This window comes from Triturus cristatus, chromosome 4_1, assembly GCF_964204655.1.
Source record: "Triturus cristatus chromosome 4_1, aTriCri1.1, whole genome shotgun sequence".
Lineage (NCBI taxonomy): Eukaryota > Metazoa > Chordata > Amphibia > Caudata > Salamandridae > Triturus > Triturus cristatus.
In genome coordinates, this window is record NC_140585.1 from 498,274,464 (window position 1) to 498,295,772 (window position 21,309).

The window sequence follows — 21,309 nt, forward strand, 5'->3', positions numbered from 1 at the left end:
GTGCTGTCTTTAAGCTAAACAATTGAAAAACATCACTAACTTAGTGGCCTTTTGATACTAGTGAAAAAGTGAATCCCACACCCACAACTATATTTACAACAGGCTGAGTTATTCTGTGAACACAAAGTTATTTGGAAAGTTAATGATCATTAATGCTTTTAATTTCAATGGAACAAAAGTGCCACAGCTGTGTTACTTGCATAGACACCAAGCAGAGACTCACTGAATTTTAGCACAGTATCAAATCCTGAGGTGGCTCAGCAACAAGATCTAGTTGGCTTATAGTTATTTAATAATTATCTTGTGACTGTGAAACAACAAACAGCTTTATAGTGGAACTACTCACTACAGGTAGAATGTGGCAAGTTGAATGTCAGTGGTATACATTCCTAGGTTTCAGGCAATATGTAGATAGCTGTATTCTTCAGACACAGCAGAGTTCATAATAAAGTCAGTGACTGGCCATGGCATACAAGCATAATCATTGTCTGAACTCTGAAAGTGAAATGGATATCCGTGAAGATTGTATTGATTGTTTACAATCCACAAATATTGAGTTAACCACTATCAGTTGGCTGTTGATGATAACCACTAGATTCTTCACTTGTCCTGCAGAAACCAGAGGAGGAGTGCGCTGGATGACTGGATGTGTTAAGAGCCTGGCAGGTGAGGTGCCCTGGTTTAAGATGTGTCCTGAAAAAGAGGTGACTGGATTTACCTCTTAAATCAGGAAGAAGAGCAGTTCTGTAGGTGGTTGCCAAGCGAGCTCTTTTTATTTGAGGAATTCACTTGATATGGGCATTAGTAGACCTAAGAGCCCAGCTTGGCACACAGTCAGTTATTTCACTGTGAACGAAGTAAGTACCTATTTATTGAACCACAGGGAGACAGAGACACATATATTTGAATATCAAGCTCTGGTTTCAGGAGGTAATGGAGCAACTTAAAGTGACCAGAGATAGAGCATCTGAAAGGGAGGCTGAGAAGGAGGCTAACGGCAAGATTCTGTATAATCTAGATCCAGTGCAGAAGATATTTGGGAAATTCCATTGTTAATGCCAGACAGGATGATGGCTTGGACTACTCTCTCAGTCAAGCAGAATAAGACATAAGATCTTGGGAAGCATCATGACAGAAGAAGAACACAAATATTTCATGGAAAGTGAGTAAGTTGTCAAAGACAGCACCCAATTTTCTTGCAGAGTTAACCAGAGTGAAAGCTGATCACAATTCAGAAGGCCACTAAAGATGGCACCATGAAATCGATTTGCCCTCCTACAATAATTAGCTTAAGATGATCTAATCATCTTAAGCTCATTATAACTGATCCATTCATCAATAGCGAGGAGACTTGTTGGACTTGGCCCTTTTTGCAGGGTCATCCCAGAACTTGTTGTCTTCATCCTGTAATTTTTCCGACCTGTTGTTGGTGGTTTTATGACTCTGGGCACTTTACCACTGCTGATCAGTGCTAAAGTGCATATTCTCTCTTTTGTAAATTGTGTTATGGATTAGTGTTTCCATGATTGGCTATTTAATTTACTTGTCACACCCTAGTACAGTGCACTATGTGTGCCCAGGGCCTGTAAATCAAATGCTGCTGGTGGGCTTGTAGCACTGGTTGTGCCACCCACAGAAGCAGCTTGTAAAATGTGACTCAGGCCTGCCATTGCAGAGCCCGTGTGCAGTCTGGGGCTGCCATGTCGACTTGCCAAGTGCACACAATTGCCAGTCCCTAAACCTTCCCTTTTCTACAAAATAGTCACCCCTACGGTAGGCCCAAGGTACCCCTGTGGGTAGGGTGCATTGTATGTGAAAGGTAGGACATGCCCTTATGTGTGTGGCATGTCCTGATAATGAAATACTGCCAATTTCGTTTTTCACAGATTGGTTCCCATAGGACAGAATGGGGAGTTTGTTTATAACATCTTATAAGCATAACTGACCCTGGGAACAAGATGAAAAAGTAGAGTTTAGTATGCCTGAACTCAGAATGTTAAAGTGCATTTTTTAGTGAGGGTGATTTTTGCATTCTGCGTTTGAAAATACCTTCTTTTAGAAAGGAGGTATTTTCTGCATTTGGAGTGGTGGGAGGAGCAGCACCTTCATCTGAATAGGGCTGTGCCTGCCTTCCACAATGACGGCTCCGCCCCCTGTGGTGTGTAATGGTGCCAGGGCTCACACTGACAATGGTGGTTGTTGTGCACTTGCAAAGTGCCCCTTAGAACTGGTTTTGGCTGGGTACAGACATTCTCTGCCTTCAGAGAACAAAGTATTTTGGTGAATAAAAAGAGGGGCCAGGACCCCAGACTTTTAGATCACTTCTGGCAAATCAAGAGGAACCTTTGCCAAGGAGAAGAGCCGGATAAGCTGAGGAGGAATACTGCCCCTGTGTTGTTTGCTGTCCGGGGTTGGCCTGCAGTGGCTGCTTGCTGCCAAGGGAAAGGAGAAAAAGGACTTTGTTGTTTGCTTTGTCACCTGCTTGAAGAAAAGATCTCCAAAGGATTGAAACTGAGCTTGCCTCCTGTTCTGAAGTCTCAGGTACACAAAGACTTCACCACCAGCTCCCCTAAATTTCCTTGCTGGGAATTCCAACCTGCAAAGAGGTGCCTGCTGCTGTTTAGGACCTCTAGAGGCTGTTTGTCGCTGAGAGCTGGAAAATCGATGCAACATCGAAAAAGCGTGTCGCATCCGACCTGTTTCTGATGCACCGCTGAAGAAACCGACGCAGGGCCTGCCGTGGCTCGAGAAAATGCCGCACGACTCATCGGGTGCAATGATCTCCGAAGTCCGAGATCACCGCATCGATCCCAACGCAAGCCTGCTGTGCGGCTGCATGAAGCCACGCATCGTACCGGATCGACGCATCGAGTCAAGGTGCCAAGACTGTCACATCGTTGGGGGACGCAGTAAGAAACAGACGCATCAACTCACCATGCAGTAAGAAAACGACGCATCACCTCCTCTCCGGTAAGCAACCGATGCATCACCTCCCCTGCACTGCAGTAAGGAACCGACACATCACCTCCCCTAAAGCAAGGAACCAACGCATCACCTTCCCTGCGTGTAAGGAACAGACGCATCACCTTCCCTGCGGCCATTTTCTTTGTTTTGTGTGAGCCATCCCATGTACTTTGCGAGAAAAGTGTCCCATTTACAACTTGCATGGAACTGAATTATTTCTACCAATTGATAGCCTTATTTTTAATACTGTGCTGTGTATTTGTGTGGTTTGGTTTAGATAAAGATTACTTATTTTTCTAAACTGGTCTGGTGTCCATTTGCAGTGTTTTCACTGTGCTACAGAATGTGTTCACAAATGCTTCACACCGTGCCTCTGAGATAAGCCTGTCTGCTCGTGCCAAGCTGCCAAGGGGGTGAGCAGGGGTTAATTTAGGAGTGTATCCCCCTTACCCTGACAGAAGCAAGGGTCCCTATTTGGACAAAGGTACCTATCTCTGCCAACTAGAGACCCCAATTTCTAACAAGACTCTTAGAAAAACTAGCACACTCTTCAGCTTAAGAATGCAAGAGCTTCTGGATTAAGTTAAGTATTCTTGATAAGAAACTCCTATTTATATATGTAGTTTGCATTGTTCTTATTCCATTGATATTTTTGAAAAAGCAAATGCACATTGGACAAAATTAGCACATATATTACGCACCTAAATGCTCGGATTGTAGTAAGGCCTTCTGCTGTTTCAGAAAAATGACAAAGTAATGGCAACTGGGTGCTGTCATCAAGTTCTTGAAGATCTCTGCAATGAACCGAAATACAACAATGTGGTTAGTGAAAAAAGATTGCAGGAAAAATAGTGCAATATATTCATCAATTCACATTCATAATGTGTATCCACATGAAAGAGAATAACTCAACATGCATTGATAGAAAGACTTATTATGAGCTATAAAACACACAATACTTTTGGACTGAAATACTTCAAAGCGCTATTGGCACTGTCTTATTTAACATTTAAAGTCAGGAAGCTAGTCAAAGCGCTCCTTGACTAGTATCTCACAATTGTTTTAGGCAATATGTTGCTAATGACATGCCTAATGAATATTGATTAGGCAGGTTGCAAGTTGTGACTCACTCCAATTGATGCAAAGACTGGGCAAGTGGACTGCAGAGCACCATTCCTATCTGTTCTTTCAAATTGAAAACTTTTATTTTAGGAATCTTGATTTTCTTAAAGGAAAAAGGTTTTTTATTTGAAACACTTCATAGAGAGTTTGAAGTGCTCCAAAAGAACACTGCCTACCCCCACCTCTTCACAGAGGCTGCCAGCCCAATTCGCAAAGGGGAAGCACTCAAAGGGACTCATTCCCCCTTTGAAGCTTGGGGCATAACACTGGCATATCCAAAGCGCATACAATATCCATATCCAACCTGGGAGTCTGTAATTTGTCAACAGTTTGCTAGTACAATTTTGGTCGCAAACTAATGATACACAAGTTACTGAATCACAATTGGGAATGCCCACAACAAGCTCTATTCAAATTGTGATTCTGTAGCCATTTCCAAACACATTAAGGAGTTACCAAGGTTTATCAACTCCTAAAATGGGTTTGTTAATTAGACAATACCTTTTTATCAGTCTCAACGACTCTGATTTTGCAGCTCAGGGGGATGTGACCATTGCATTGTTCAGTACATCTGGCCCAAATGCTTACATGCATGATAATTTGGAAGTACCACACTGGTCACATTGTTACATCTGGAATTGCTAATATTGTGTGGTTTGGTAATTCTGATATGTGAAATTAGCATACTATTACAAGGTGGGCACTGAGAAATGTAGAATTTGCACAGGAATTAGTATTTCTGCATGAAATTCTGGGCCCTCTAATCGAAACAGTTTTCACTCGGCAAACATTTACAGAAATTGCAGAGGGGACAGTATTTCTTGTAGGATCTGTTGAGGTGGCAAAAGTAACTGCAAAAGTAACCCCAGGACAGAGAGTTATAATAGATCTAATCAAAGGGCCCGATTCCGATCTCGTTCGGAAAGCCGTCCGTACGACTCGGATCCGGAGAGCTTTCTGAATGACTCGCTCTCCGAGAACCCTAGCGAACGATTCCGATGTCTCCGTATTGTGACGGACTTGGTTTAGTCGGACTCCCATTGAACTCAATGGGAGCCTATGTACCAAACGCACACACAGGCTCCATTGCAAAAAGGGGTGGGTGGAGAAAAGTGTGGGTGCTCGCCACACTGTGCATGCATGAAAATGGGGGACCCATGGGTATCCCACCGTGACCAAGTCGGAGGACTGCCACGGCCCCCGAAGTCTGATTCCCACAACTGTTTTGTTCCAGCAAAACCGAGTCGATACGGCTGTCAGAATCGTGCATCGTACATGCTCATTTGGAACCCGGCTCCATTGTGTGGCTTGATTCAGCTGCGAATGACTCGGAATGCCAGGATCAGGTTCGGAAATGATTCGGTCAGCGCAAACGAGATCTTCACATTGTACTTGGTCGTTCGGAAAAGGGGACAATTCGGTCGGACACATAGGGGCCTATTTGGATGGTGGGCAGACCTGAGTCCGCCCGCCATCCTAGAGGGAACGGGACCGCCCACCTGCCATGCGGTGGTCTCACACCCCTGATCATGATGCGACCGCCACCGCGCCGGTCGCATCCGGCATTTTAACATAGCGGCGGGTGCTGCTGGATGCAGCACCCGCCGCAATGGTAAAATGCCATGTTGTGCATTTCCATGCACAACGTGGCAGGCATCGCGCGGTGCCTGCCACCTTGTGCATGGACATGTAGAGGGGTACCATAGGTACCCCGCAAGTGCACTCCCCACCCCCACGGGGGCCCGCAACGGGCCCCCAAAGCAAGTCCCCACCAGCCTTTTCATGGCAGCATTGCCGCCATGGAAAGGCCTTCAATTCCAAATATCATAATATGGATGGCGGCGCCTGCTAGGCATCGCCACCATACATAGGCCCCAGGTCAGCCCGGCCGGAAATCGTAACGATTGCTGACTGGTGGATAAGCGGTGGACAGACTTTTTGTCCGCCACGATACCCACCGCCATCATAATATGGCGGTGGATAATTCATGTTACAATGGCGTCGTTATGCCATTGTATCACCCCATAGGCTCTGAATCGGATTTTCTCATTCTGGAACCCGTCTGGGGGCCTTTCTAACGCGATGGAATCAGGAACAAAGATGAGTTATGTGGAAAATCTTTCAGGCTGGTTAGATATCTTTGGATTAACAAATTTGCACAGCCCAATCTAAATTCAATTCCCTTAAAATTGAATATCCTACAATAATTTGACTTCTCTTCACGCACTTAAGTATTATTCTAACCTCACAAACCTCTTTCATGTTTAAAATAATTTTACAACACATTTCTACAATTAAAAATGAATTGAAGGAAAGTCAGCTACCATGTCTCAGGGTCGGAATGGCATGTAGGGCAATCAGGGAGTGCCCCGAATGGCTGGTCAAACAGGTCAGTCTGTGAGCTGTTTTTCAAGCTTTTGTGGGCTAATTTTATGGTCTGGCTGGTCAGGTGATTTCCCTGATATTTCCACAAACTTTGCCTGCAGCAAACACCAATGCAGTCAGTCTCCCATACCTTGTAAAATACCTACATATTTTGTATCACAAAGTTAACAAATACCCTGATTTGCAAATATTGGCCCCTTTTTTTAGCAATAAGATTTGCTAAGGGAAGGTGTGTCACTTTTATTTTTGGTGTCTGGCCCTATTTCCTGTCCCAGTTTGACCCTGACAATGTTCACAACTTTTTGCCTTGAAAAAGTCCTATGAAAGGATGAAACATGTTAGCTGTTTCACTGCATCAAAAGGATTGTTATGTTAGATAGATTTAAAATATTTAACAATAAATGTGCTTGAAATATTGTAATTACATTTATGTCATTTTTGCGTTTTGTTGTGTATCTTACAGGTATGCCAAATTAAGGTGTGTCACCAATTTGTAAGGTTAAATGTACTGTAGTCAATAGGTTTCAACAACATCTATGGGTCAGCAGAGGGCAGCCAACTCCCTTCAAGGTGAAAGCAGTTTCTCAATAAATGGGAATGCCTATCATCTTATGAACTTTACGTGGTAGGTGAATTTTTCAAACTGTAAAATTTCAATAATAGTACATGGAAATAGGGTATATCCTTCTTTACAGAAAGATAGCCAGAGCTACAGTTTCTATGTCATGATTAAGCGTAACAAATAATTCCAAGGTAACATATAAAATTGCTAAACAAATTTGTGTAAAAATTATTTCAACGTAACCAACAATATTCAAAGGAGCTTCAATACTTACTTTGAGGCGACTCTGAAGTATTTCTGAATGAAATAGAACGCTACTCCCAGAGGAAGAAGAGCAGCAAGGAATACTGGAGTTGCATATGAAATCACTCCGATTGCAGACAAGCATAGCAAGGTAGATCTGGTGAGGGACTCCAGAGTAGGTGGAATGTGCTAATATGAAGGTAAAAATGAACATGTATCACAATTCAGGGAAATATGAAATAATCACTTTCATCTTTAATTGAACAGAAATATCACAAAGGCAGGAACATCACAACCAAAAGTTCAGATTGGTGCCCCTAAATTATTTTTATTAAAAGTCAGTTTTTTAAAATATTGGACCCAATTTTTGTGCTGGCCCTCGGTGCCACACACCAAATTTTAAAATGACCACCGACCCAGCAGAAATTTCTAGCATTGGCAGTAACCTCCGTCACTGCTGTTGCCGAAGCATTATGAGTTCTATGGAAGGCTCCATCAACATGACGGAGGGATACACAAATGCGAGGAGTGCACTGAGCACTTTTTAATGCCCCTTACCACAAGGTTTTTTCTGGCAGTGATGGGCATTGAAAATTGGCTGAATATCTGCCCATCTAAATTAGGTAAATGGGCATATAGCCAAACTTCCAAAAGTCCTTAAATTTCAATGTAGGGGGAATTACATGGATAGCACTGCAAGAGCCAGGACCAAATATCCCAGGACTGTGTCAATCACAAGGGCATCCATACTTCATAAGCTCTGTTTAAAATGTTGTCAACTGTGATAGAGTTGCTGTGACCCTTTTAGTTAGTTACGTTGGCAACATGTGCACAGAATGAACAGTGACTGCTTTTGGATTAATCATAGTCAAAGAAATATATGTGACCATCGCTGAGAAACGCGGAATACCAATAAAAAGCTCCAACAATTCTTACATTACTACCCAGAAAATCAATTTTAGGCCCTGTGAGAAGTTGGCCTGATATATGCTGTCCACTAGTTCTAGTGGGCACCTTGTATCAGTCCAAACAACCCCTTATGGTGATAGGTTAAAGACAACCCTTATTGAAAGCTATCCTAGTGGTAGCTAAGGAGAGCAGCCTTCAGGCTAAGTCTTGAAGGAATGTAAAGCAGCTTGTTTTACCAGTCTATAATCTCTTGAATGATCAAATGAAAGGACAACCACACCAGGTATATATTTAAAATATATGTATTTAAGATAAAACACACCCCTCTAGTCTCTTTATGAGGCTGGAGTTTGAAGTACTTAAGTTACAAGTCAGTATTCAACAGTAAAAGCACAAATACACGTTTGGGCCCTAGGGGCGTACCAAACCATATACCCATAAAGTGGTATAAGAACCCCGACTGAACTAGACACAAGGCCTAGAGCCTGTAGAAGTGCTTGGACCACAAGGAACCACCCAAGGTAGTGACACAGGGGACCCACGGGGGACGCGTGTAGTGTGAGAACACAGCCGTGAATCGCCGTTAACTTCTATGGGGAAAGTCGCGGTTGGAAATTAAGAGTTTAAGGACAGTTAGAGGACGTTTACAAGTAAACCCTTTTGGACTTAGAGGTGTCTAGGGCCAACACCCACGGGAGCACCGAGTACTCGAGTTACCTCACCCAGGGAAGCCGGGTGCATAGGTGTCAAATGGTGTTGGGTCGCGGCGTCGTTTTCAATGCAAGCTGCCAAAGAAGTGCTGCTGTCGTGAAGAGAAGAAGTGTCCGAAGAGATCCAAGCCTGGATCTAGGATGGAGGGAACCTCGAAGCAGAGGGGACAGAGTCTGGGTCACTTACCAGTGACCAGGGGCACAATAGTCCAATGCCCACAGATGTTGGGTGCTTCAGGTGAGTTGACGGGTGTCTTGTCTCTTCAGCAACGAGGTCCAGGAGGTGTCGACGACAACCAGGAGCTGGATTCAAGCTGTCCCACAAAGTCTGTCGAGTGCTGCGGTGTCAGCGACCAGATTGGACCCAACAAGCCTTGGCAACGTCAAGTCACATGGAAATAGAAAAAGGACGACGGTACAGACCAGCAAGGTCTGGGGGACTCACCCAGCAAGGGTAAGTCAAGGCACGTCTGGAGCAACCAGGAAAGCCCAAGCGGAAAACAAGTTGCTTTCGTGGGGACCAACTAGCCAACGGGTTAGCGATCGCGAAGGAGCCTCAAGGGGTTGCACTTGAAACTGGCCCACGGGTCACTCATGGAGTGGAGGCCAGAGATCTTCAGTGCAGGAGGTGCTCAAGGCTGGGGCTACTGGAAGCCCAAAGCACAACTTCAAGGAAGACCAGAAAGATGATGGATCAGCAAAAGATCACAATGTCCAGTGGTGACGGTTCCACGTCACCCACGATAGCCACGGGCCTCAGCTTTGCTGTGGACTCAGGGTAGCCTCAGGGAAGTCTGGAAATCACTCTCTGGTGATACAAAGACTTTGGCGTCCGGCGGGAGCTTCAGAGTTGCAGACCGGACAAGTGTTTCTTTGGTGCCTGCCAAGCAGAGAAGTCACTCCTTGACCCCAAGGGAGATTTCTTCAGTCTTTTTGTTGAAATAGAACGTTGAAGGTCCAGGATATATGTTGCAGAGTTTCATACAGGGTAATCTAAAGTCTCCAGGACTGGGTTCCCATACTTATACAAAGTTAGGGGGTTCGACATACTCTGGGGACCCACCTATGGGAGGGTTTGGAAAGAGGGGTGGTTACACCCATTTCCTTTGTCTAGCTTCTCGTCAGAGCAGGGGGAGGTAGCCCCTGCAACCGGTGTGAAATGGACTATGCACAGGGACACCAAGTGTGCCCCCAGTGCAGGACTTCAAAGCACCAGAGAGTGCTCCCGCCCAGCCCCAATACATATCTGCCTGTCTGGGGAGGTGTTTACACCTCCCTGGGGCAGGAAACCTATTGTCCAGGCCTCCCCTGACGGAGTTTCGGTCAGCAGCAGGAGGCCAGACCCGTGTCTGTGGCAGTGGCATCCATTTTGTGATTTCAAGGCTTTAGAAAGTCTTTACCGGGTAGACCAGTGTGACCATGTCTCTCCCTCTAGAAGGGTGGAATGCTACCCCCGCCGCCAGAACTGGCGGGGGGATAGTATTCCAAAGCGTCTGACACCAAACACGACATGTTTCCGTGCAGCCAGTCCAAAGTTAGCATTTACAGCGAGGTTATAATGCACTTAAGAGTATATGGTCAGGCTGCACCACAAACAGCATCAGAGGAGGTACTCCAAACGCTGCAGAGGGGCTCTGCTAATGCAGGGGCACCCTCTCACATAAAAACCAAGCACCTTGCCTTCAGGATTGTTAAGGCCTGCCATAGGAGTGAATTATAGGTTTTATATGTGTGTGCAATGGTAGTGATATAGGTAGCCTATTCCACAGCGAGGGGTGCAGGAACCACCTTACCCAGGCTGCAGTAGCAGACCTGTGGTGTCATTTTGGGGTGCTTCCCAAGGGTGGCATAATACATGCTTCAGCTAGGGGCTTATAAGGCACTCCAGAATCCAATTAGAAATGTACCTAATGTACATGGAAGCCATTTTAGAGAGGAAGCAGCTAGGCTGGGGTCCTGATTAGCAGGGCCACAGCCAGACTAAGGTCGAAAAACAGTGAAACACCAGCAAAAAGTGGGGGTACCCATGTGGAGCAGATCCTACTCTCCTACAGGCCCTCTTTACGAGTCATCAGGAGTGGCATTCCTCAGTGGGATAGAACTTCACTTGCCATGACTGACCTAATATTCCTGCACCCAGTTTTCTCAGGTGCGAGAACACTGGTCCTGCTTTTACTGGATGGTAATTCTAGCCAGTAAAATTGCATGTGGCTTTGCTTGCAACACAACAGCAGCCAAGCCTACGTCGCTGCCCCTGCCACACCATTTTTTCCAGCAAAACACGCCCCTATGCAAGAGCACCTTTTCCCATTTCCACCTACACCTTCCCAACCACTCTATCTCTACCAATCCAGAACCTGTCCCCAGAGAGCATTTTAACTCCTGCTTAAGGCAGGTGGTAAACGTGAGTTTTAACCCCCTGAAACAGGGAAAATCATGTAATACTGCCCAGTAAAACAGGATCCGCACAGTTATTCTCCATTGGGGGGGGGAATTAACTCATGATTTCGTGGCAATGGCAGGGTGTTACCGCACTGTAGTGCTAATTTTGCAGTACCGTGCAACTTATTATGAGGACCTAAGTCTAATGACAAATATAAAGGTGTGATCTATCAAAAGAAATGGCAGGTAGTTTCTATCATGATCATGTACCTCAAGTAAGACTATCCAGAACTTGGATATCTATGTCATTGACCAACTTGCATGACATACCTTTGAGACAGTATTGTACCACATTCTGATTAACATTATTTCAGCCTGTCAGAGTCTCTCGCATGGGCCACCACAATACCTTCAATCTGTTGATTCAGCGTCTTTCGGCTGGATGCTCAGACCCCCACCCAGCTTTGACATCACATTGAAAGGTACTGCTCCATGATTAATCCGGCAGCGGCTACAGCTGCTTTGGCCTATTCTTGCCAAATACATAGACTTCTTCAAACCAGAGCACGGAAGGTTTCTATTTGGAACTGAAACTGACTGAAAATTCAGGATATTGTTACTTGAGCTACACATGCCCAAGATTGACACTGACACCACCTCAATATGCACTTGACTTGACCTGCTGAGTCATTCATTTCATTTCATTTCATTCATTTTCTGAGTCATGGTTTGGGCTACCCACCACCACAAGTAAGAGATACTCCACTGTTGCCCCCAACCCATAGCTCCTCTTCCCTGCTTTGGTCACCCCTTCTCACTTCTATTGAGGTCCTTTCTTTATCCCCTGGCTACACAGAAAGAACTTCTTGTTGTGCCTCTGATGGGTTTTTAACCCAAATCTCTTGACTGTGGGTGAATGTTTGCTTTATTCAGCATTCTGTCCATCATTTGTTGCTTCAGCACTGATCACTTGAGGCCATTTAGAAAAGATAGAAGTATGTTCCTCACTTTAGGTTAACTGTGCTCCATTGCTAAAGCTGCTAGAAGCCAATTCATAGGGCTGCAGTTTGATCTATTTTATAGAGGGAATGGAACCGTCCGACAGGTAGTTGGCGGTCCTGCGCGTCAAATTATGATCCAATCGCCCTGGAGGCAGTCGGAAACATGCCTCTTAGCATTGAGGCTTGTACTGCCGCAGCACAAGCCTCAATGCCAAAAGGCATGTGTGTAAACATCCCAGCACCTTGTGAAAGGCACCATGTGGTGCCTGCCTCATGGGGCATGGATGTTTGTGGGAGCACCTGTAGTGCCCCCCTGACCTCATAGCGGAGGCAGTGTAGGGAAGGAAGACATGCTATGGGCCCCTAAAGTCCACTTTCGACAACCTTTCAATGTCAGTTGAACCGCAATTGAAAGGCTATGGCAAAGGCCATCATAATCCCTACAACGGTGCCTGAGCAGGAAATGCCTTCACAGTTTGGATTACATTCCGACTGCTGGGCTGATGGGCTCTTTGAGCCCATCGAAACCGCAGCGGTCAGTCCCTCACCCATGCGGTCGGATCAACCCCATTGTAATGCAGCGGTCTGACCCCTGCTTCAGACGTTGGTGGAACCGACAATAACGTGCCTTTGGTGTCATTCAGTCCAACCGAAATCATAATGAGTCAGTCAACCTAGTTAAGGAGTAGCTGTTTGTGCTCTACACATTGAAATTCCCTCCCTCTTTGCCTGATCCTAGGCCATTATACCCACCACCCCTCGTTGTTCCTCCCTAACCTGGTCACCCCTTCTCACCTTCATTGTTGGCCTTTCTTAGCTTTGCGGAATTCACAGCAGTTTGATAAAGTGAGAGATTACTGCACCTCATGCTACTGTCCTAGCTGAAATAAAGGATGCAGGGCCAGTCTCCATTCATCACACTGTCTTTTTTACTCTAAAATGTCACTTCATACTAATGATGAAAGTGGAAGTTGTCTGGGAGGGTTGTGTAAAAGGTCAGCAGTATGCCACCACTTAGAAGAGTAGAAAGAGAAAGTGTCTCTAGAGTCTAAGAAAAACTAATGGGATTTCCTGTAGGGGTAAAGCTAGAAGGGTACCAGGGGATGACAGATTAATTCTTATTGTGTGAGAGCAATATCCTAACAAGCACCTAATCTCGCCCCCTTCAATATGCATAGTGCAGTTCTGGATAGCATCTAAGGCTTGACGTGGTTCACCTGATGTGATCATCTGCCTTTGGGAAATTTCAGGAGCAAGATAGGTGCTTGTGTCACAAACTCCTGCTTACAATTTTGTGCTCTTTTGGACTCGCAGGAATGGGTGAAATCTGAGCCTTTTAAAGGAAGTGTAGCTTCATCTGTGGCTGTCAAGCTGGATTCTTCCTCCAAGCTGTATTTGTAGATCAGTCGGACTGCCAGAAGTAAACGTCTGCCTACAGCACAAGTCACTAAATTCCATTCTTGTTATTTGGCATAATTTTAATGGTTTTACAGCATGTTCGCATTGCGCATGTTGGCTATGGATTAGTGATTAGCCTCCTTTTTTTTGTTGTACACACAAACAGCACCCTGCCTCCCCTCTGGCTAGGCTGGTGAATGTAGCTCCCTCTTTATTGTAGTTCTAACTAAAGTTCTGTGTCACACTCCTAGGCACTGCTCCACAAGACAAGATAAGAGCACCTCACTGGTCACGTATTCACAATACCAAAACACTTCTAACATATCAAATAAAATACTTGTTGCAATTGAGTTCCACCCATTCAATACACCGAATTGTTTGCTTTTTGGATCACCCAGTTATAGACTTTTTATTGTGAGTGAGTCTCACTACATGTGTCTCACCCACATTAATCACATAGCAAATGGACTGTGTTTATGTACCACCAGTGTTTGCTTTTTAAGATAAGGCCTCTGCGACGCAGCTAGGGTTAAGGGAATTTTGCTGGTTACATGTGAACACATTTCCGTACACTATTTTACAAGTGTGAGCGGTGCGTGTGTGAGACTACTGTCTTGCTCATCCCAGGAACTGTGCACAGGTAGTCTAGAGCTGAGGTGACTGTGCAGGATTAGATATTGACCTGCGGTATGCCTTGAATGCCTCATCAGGTTAGTAAGCAATACTATATAAATTGAAATGCTATTTATAATGTTAGTGTATACCCATAGAGAAAGTCAGTGTGGTTTACTGTCTTATCTGCAGTGACACTTTATTACACACAGAGGGGAAAAACAGCCTTAGAGTGCAGTTTCGCTTCACTTTGGCCTACAAAGTCTAGTGACATTTCAAAATGAGATGGAAGATGTTGGTGAAAAATCTAGGAGATGCAAGAGGAAATCTGTATAACTTATGGGTCACCAAGGATGTCAAATTTCTCTGGCTTTCCTCAGAATCAGGGCCCAGACCTTTTGTCACCCTGTTGTGCCAAGTTAATTAGAGTTCTCTCCAGCAGTAGGGACAAAGGCCACCCCACACAAAAGGAGTAATTAATAGGACTTCCCTCCGCTTCTGAGCAGGAAACAGCGGAGTTAAAAATCTGCATTTGTTAATTTCGTTTCACAATGTACCAGGCTGGGTTCAGTTCAGTCCCACTGAATAAAGAAGGAAGTTCAGCCAACTGGGACCCTCTTTGAAGGTTTGGTTGGAAATGCCCTGGAAATGATGTCAGTGAAGGGCGGAGCTGAGATCCCAGGAGCAGATGTGACCAGAGTCTCTTGGATAACACCATCTTGAACTGCCCCAGCATGCTATGAAGGAGGGTTGGGACAGCTGATGTGCACCCTAGAATTGGACAGAGTTGCCTGGCTACTGTAACCTTCCACCACCTTTCAAAAACTCTTACACAAGGGAGAGAAAAGAGTGTTAGGGCTGTTTATGCTTTTGTTGCTGGACCCTGGCACTGCAACAGCCATAGACAACTGGAAGGAGAAATTCCCTGATTCCCAAAAAGACTAAGGACTCTACCCTCAGTTTACATCAGGTCAAGTGGGTCTCTTAAAAGTACAATGAGACTGGCCCCCTTAAAGCCCCTGCAGACGAGTTGGGAGAAAGATCTGTACTTATGTGCTCAAGAACAAAGACCAAGAGGAAAGCTAGTGCAGGGATACAATGGAGCCAGTTTCCAGCAAGTTACACCACTTTGTAGACGAGGAGGCCTGCTAGTGCTCACCACCAGGAGTAAAATGAGCCCTGGATCATCAGAATCAGCCCAAAGAGGCCCCAGTTATGGCTGTTTTAATGTTGGTGACCTTTGGACCCACTAGAGAAACCAAGGGCATGGCGTTTGACCAATTTCTTTGAAACTATCCCACGGGTGGGCCAGGGACCTGGTCGCATCACAAGTAGCATTTAAATGTTGTATCCCTGAGTGGAAGCCCAGAGCACAGAGGGTCCAGGAATCCCAACCCCTGGGTTGAGTTTTCCATGAGGGCCCAGGACCCCAAAACCGAGCCGCCACCCTCATCAACAGAGAAGTGGGGAATGCCATTGTCCCCTCCAGGAGGTCAGCCAGGGACCCGGGACCCCAACTCCAAGCCTGATGCAGACAGCAACAGGGGGAACGGAATGGAGGCAGAGGGGCCCAGTATCTCCAACTCCGGGGCCCACAACCAGCAAAGGAGAATGTGGGAGTGCTGCAGCACTCTCCCTATGTGTGGTGGGACTTCCTGCTCCCCGTGCTTGAGCCTGAGGGGAGCGGGCAGCCACCACCACCATTAGACATTGGATCCCAGGGCTTTCCCACTGTGAGAAACGCGCTGGGTACCCTGGTCGGAGCGGGCAGTCCCAGGAAAATTTAAAAATGAAAAATCAAACCTGCACCGCACAAAAAAAGAATGTGTCAGAGCCACTAATAAATATTCACTGCTTCCTGGCAGGAGTGCCCCATAATGCCCTGCGGAGCTAGTCTGCATACGTATTTCTCTTTTTGTGGTAGCCCCAGGAGGACAGGGGCACCACCAACTAATCTGGAAAATGCTTTGGTGGGATGTAGAAGTTACAACAGTCTCACATGAGTAATGTTTGGTCAACTGACCCTAGATTTGTGTGGTCCAGGAATCCTTAACTCAGGATTTTCTCATACTTCATAAAATGCTCGCAAGGCGGGAGCTTTTGTGCTGCTGCTGGGAGTGTTGTGCTTTTTAGGAGCTGGTTATATGGCTGCATTTTATGGGGTCTGAATGTGTCTAATGTGTCCAATATGTCTAATGATATAGAGAAATAAAAAAAAATGCTGCATCTGTCCATACAATTCAGTAGATCATGCCAGGGAAAAGGTGATCAAATCACCAAGATGCTGCAATGCCACAATGGGCAAAACTCATTCCGTTGTAGCAGCACCAGCAGGAAGAGCTTTTGCCCATTGTGGCGTTGCAGCATCTTGGTGATTTGCTCACCTTTTCCCTGGCATGATCTGTTGAATTGTATGGACAGATGCAGTCTTCTTGAAATTTCTCTATATCATTGGACGGCTAAGTTTCACGTCTGCCCATCATATATTTTAATGATTTTTGGAACCCTATGCCAACCTATGCAAGCAAATACAGGGTTGGAATGTTATTTTGAATAGAATCCTTGGACGTTCAATTGAATTCCAGTCCTGATGATGACCGTGTAATTCTACAGAGGTCGAAACGCCGTCGACGCATTGTGGCCATAAAATTAATGAAGGACACATTATTCTGTTCCATGTTGTTCCCTCTATGTGACATGTATTTTTTTGTCTGCCACTTGTCTGGTTTGTAATAAACACTGTCTTTGTACCAGCACATTATATTTTGCACCTTTGCCTCAACTGTTTTAATTTGTAAAAAGGAATACATTTACTATAATTTTTTTCAGAAAGTATTATTGTATATGGGTCTCTCTACACTTTTCTTTTCTTTCTGAAATATTTTTCTTTGTTATTTAGTTATTGATTCATTTCTTGTTCTTTTTATGGTTGATAATGTTTTGTGAATATTGCAATTTGTTGTTAATTGCTTCTTGGACCGTTGTTAGGATTAGTCACAACCATGAGAGAGTCAAGCACTACAATGGGGGGCTTGGCACACAGTAAGGGGAAATTTTGGACCTATTACTTGCGCAGGCGCCTCACAGTCTGCACAACTAGTAACCCAATTTCCTACAGTACTCTTCCAGCCATGCACTTCCCATAGTGTAGTGTGCTACCAATCCATAAGTGCTTATCATGTAGCACACTGTGAGTGAAAAAAGATTGTAGCAGTTGGAATTTCCCCCCTAAGTGCATCTAATCCAAAGGAAATCTAGAAACATAAAGCAAAATTTCTGTATCAAAGTAAGAGTTAGTTTATGAGTGCATCTATCCTCATACATGTCATAGGTAGAACATCCTCTTTGTTACTTCTGCAGGCCTTTTCGTCGATCTATTTATCTTTTAGGCTAACAGGGGACATCACAGTAATCATTAGAATATTAGAATGTTGGGAACTCCATTGAGGACAAAGTGGGTCAACTCTAATAATGGCCAGTAGATGCCTTCAATGTCACATTCCAATGTTGGTCTTTCTGTTTTTAATTTAGAACCTTCTACCCTCAGTGGGTGTAATTTTCTAATGACCTCCTTCATTACAGGCCCTCGCCTGAATCTCGGGCATTTAATTTAGGTTCCGGGCCTTCAGCAACCAGTATTGTCCTCGGCAGCAGCCTATAAGGCAACATTATGTCATCCACCACAAAAAACTTAAACAAGATGAGATTATAGACATTATGGGCAAGATGTACGATCATTTCATTTTGCAAGTCTCAAATTACGTTTTATTAAAGAAAATAATTTTGTCTTATTAACGTGTGTTAGAAAATGTGTACATGATGAAGCTCTCATGTTATATAATTTACTTTGAATCAGTTTACATTTCACATAAAATAGAAGAATAACTAATGAAATGTATGAAATAATATAATTAATTTGATTTTTATAGTGAATTTTACAAATGTAACCACTGTATGTGATAACATGTGCACCAGAAAATGACTAAAAGAAAATAAGCGCTACACCTTTGTACTAAAAGATGCGTTTGTGAAACTTTCAGAGAATTTTCTTTACGCATGTACCAATTATAATTGCTTGAAACAAAAATTATTGTAATCTATATTTTAAAGTGCATTTACATGTTAGTCCTTATAAATGTAGTAGTAGCCTATTTCTATTTCAATTAATTTTGATCATACTAAATGTTACAAAGTGCATCAGAAATTTCACTAAAATCTCAACTTCATTTTGATTACTTATAAATGTATACTTCTAATTGTTTATATTCTGCTTTATATTAGACTAAGTTAACATAGGCCAAACTATAATTATGAAGTTTTCTGCTTCACTATGCACACTGAGTATGAGAGAATCACTTAATGTTACAGTTGACTGTATCAAGTGCTCTCCTTTCTTGAGATTCTCATGTATTGTATGAAGATTTTGCTACACTTATGTTATTACTTTCAGGACAGCTGCCTGGGAAACTGCCCTTTCGAACGTTACTACAGGCTCTAGTTAAAGGGGTATTATTTAACGTTTTCATACAACAAGATGACTTAAGGACTGTGTAATTGTTCCACCTATTTCCTCTGCATTTTGTGTCTTCTTTAGGTCGCCCAATCTACATTCCACACAAACTGACCAATAAACTGAGTGGCCTGATCAAATGAGGTGACTTCAGGAGGAGGCATCCCTGTAAATGCTAAGAAATAATATTGCCTGATGAGAATGATATATAGGGGGATTCATTTTTGGAGAGAGACTCTTGTGCAGCTGATGGTGGTGATGGATAGTTGCTGTTCTGCATGCAGGTTAATTACAAACTGACTGAAGAGATTTGCAGAACTTTGATGCCGACACAACTGGCTTCCTTTCCTATTAGCCACATAGGCTACATGGGCATTGTGGTCGCTTCTTTCTGGGACTGCTAACACTCAGTGACGGCCCGTGTAGGGCGTTTTACCGGGGAGGTGACGTGGCGCAGAGGAGGGGCAGGGTGGGGGGTTGCAAAATGCGGCATACGGGCGAGTTCAGGTAAGTAACGAAAAAAATTAATAAAACGAATTTCGTTGCGCGCGCTGCATCGCCAAATGCGATGCAGCGCAAGCAACGAAATTCGTTTTAATAATTTTTTTCGTAACTGAAATCGGTCGTTTCCCGCATTTTGCAACCCCCCACCCTGGCCCTCCTCTGCGCCACGTCACCGCCCCGGTAAAATGCCCTACACGGGCCTTCACTGCTAACACTGGCATCTCACGTGCTGTCCCGAACTTGTGAGCTTTGGTTATTGATCCGTTTTACTAAATGTCCTATTTTCTAATTGATGCATTTATTCTGATTTGGTAAACTAAAATGTAGTAACTACATTTTAAAAATGACTAAAGATGATCGGATTAGAGAGATTTCAGGACACCAAATACTAATGCTGCCATACTGCATTGTTTTATCTGAACTCTCAGGGGCCGATTACAAGTTTGACGGTGTTGTGGCGGGATCGCCCAGCCACCGCACCGCTAAATCGTGTGAGAACCGCCTGCACCAGAATTACTTTTTTAGTAATTGGCAGGCGATTCCTTTGGTGTTTCAATGGTGGTGCCTATAATATAGGCGTATAATATAGGCACCGCAATGGGAACATCAAAAACAGTTCCAGCACGGCATCGACTGAAAAGTCCATGCTGTTCTGGAACTTCTGTGCATGCACACAGGGAGGCACATGTCGTGCCACCCTACAGGGCCCTCTTTGTTTCTTTTCCTACAGGGTTTTCATGGAGGAAGAACCACCATGAAAACCTTGGCGAAGAGGAAACTCAAAATATGCATGGTGGGACCACGGCCATGCCACCGCCAGGAAAGTGCAGTTCCCTGGAGGAGTCAGCAGTCCCAGGTTGGTCCGACCACTAGGGTTGTAATGTGACGGTCATAAGAGCGCTACTGCTGCCCACCATGAGCCCGGCGGTCCATGGACTGCCAGACTCGTAAGTAGGCCCTTTATGTGCATGGTTTTGTCTCACCTCCGTTTCTTAAGGAGATTTGGGCCTGCAGTTTTAATCTTCAATCAATCAGGTGACTTGTAAAGCGTGATTACTCACCTATAAGGGTCTCAAGGTGCTAGGAATGGGAGGAGACTGCTTATCCGTCAAAAGAAACTTTAGTTCAGTTAAAAAGCCAGGTCTTGAGGTCTTTCCTAAATTGATGCAGTGACTGTGATTGCCTGAGGTGGAGAGGCAGTGTGTTCCATGTCCTTGCTGCGAGGTAGTATAAGGATCTTCCTCCTGCTGTGGTCTTGCGGATATGTGGGACAGGGACCAGGGCCAGTTGGGTGGAGCCCGGGTCTCCAGTAGGTGCATGGAATGTGAGGCGGGGTTTGCGATAAGCAGGTCCTGCAGTGTGTAGGGTTTTGTAGGTGTGCATGAGGAGGTTGAAGTTGATTCTTTTGTTGACTGGGAGCCAGTGGATGTCTCTCAGGTGACCAGTGATGTGGCTATGGAGGGGGACATTGAGGATGAGTCAAGCGGAGGCATTCTGAATGTTGTGCAGTTTCTTAAGGAGTTTCCGGGTGATGCTGCCATAGAGTGTGTTGCTGTAGTCGAGTCTGCTGCTGATGAGTGCGTGAGTGATTGTCTTTCTGGACTCGGTGGGGATTCACTTGAAGATCTTTCAGAGCAGGCATGGAATGTGAAAGTAGGATGATGAGACGGCTTTGATCTGGTGCTTCATGGTGAGTGTGGAGTCCAGAATGATGCAGAGGTTTTGTGCGTGGTCTGTGGGCGTGGGGGGATCCAAGATCTGTCGGCCACCAGGAATTGTCCCAGGCAGAGGGGGTAGGGTACAGGATGAGGACTTTGGTCTTCTCTGAGTTCAGCTTGAGATAAGTCTCCTTCATTACAGCCTTCATACCATAGTGGAAGTTGTTCTTGAAGGCTGTGGGTTTGTTGGTGAGTGAGAGGATCAGTTGGGTGTATTTGGCATACAAGTTGATGCTGAGTCTGTGGTTCCTGATATTGGCTGCGAGCGGGGCCATGTAGATGTTGAAGA

General features: G+C 44.8%; 1 protein-coding gene across 5 annotated transcripts in view; it reads right to left on the reverse strand.

The window, feature by feature from the left end:
* Window positions 1-21,309, reverse strand: part of ABCC9 (ATP binding cassette subfamily C member 9) — a 947,014-nt gene that overhangs the window by 298,825 nt on the left and 626,880 nt on the right. For all 5 annotated transcript variants that reach the window (XM_085652729.1, XM_085652730.1, XM_085652727.1 and 2 more), the window contains 2 exons: window positions 7,308-7,465; window positions 3,666-3,758 (listed from right to left, as the gene is read on the reverse strand). In XM_085652729.1, coding sequence (XP_085508855.1) covers window positions 3,666-3,758; window positions 7,308-7,465 — 251 coding nt within the window. The remainder of the gene's footprint in view (window positions 1-3,665; window positions 3,759-7,307; window positions 7,466-21,309) is intronic.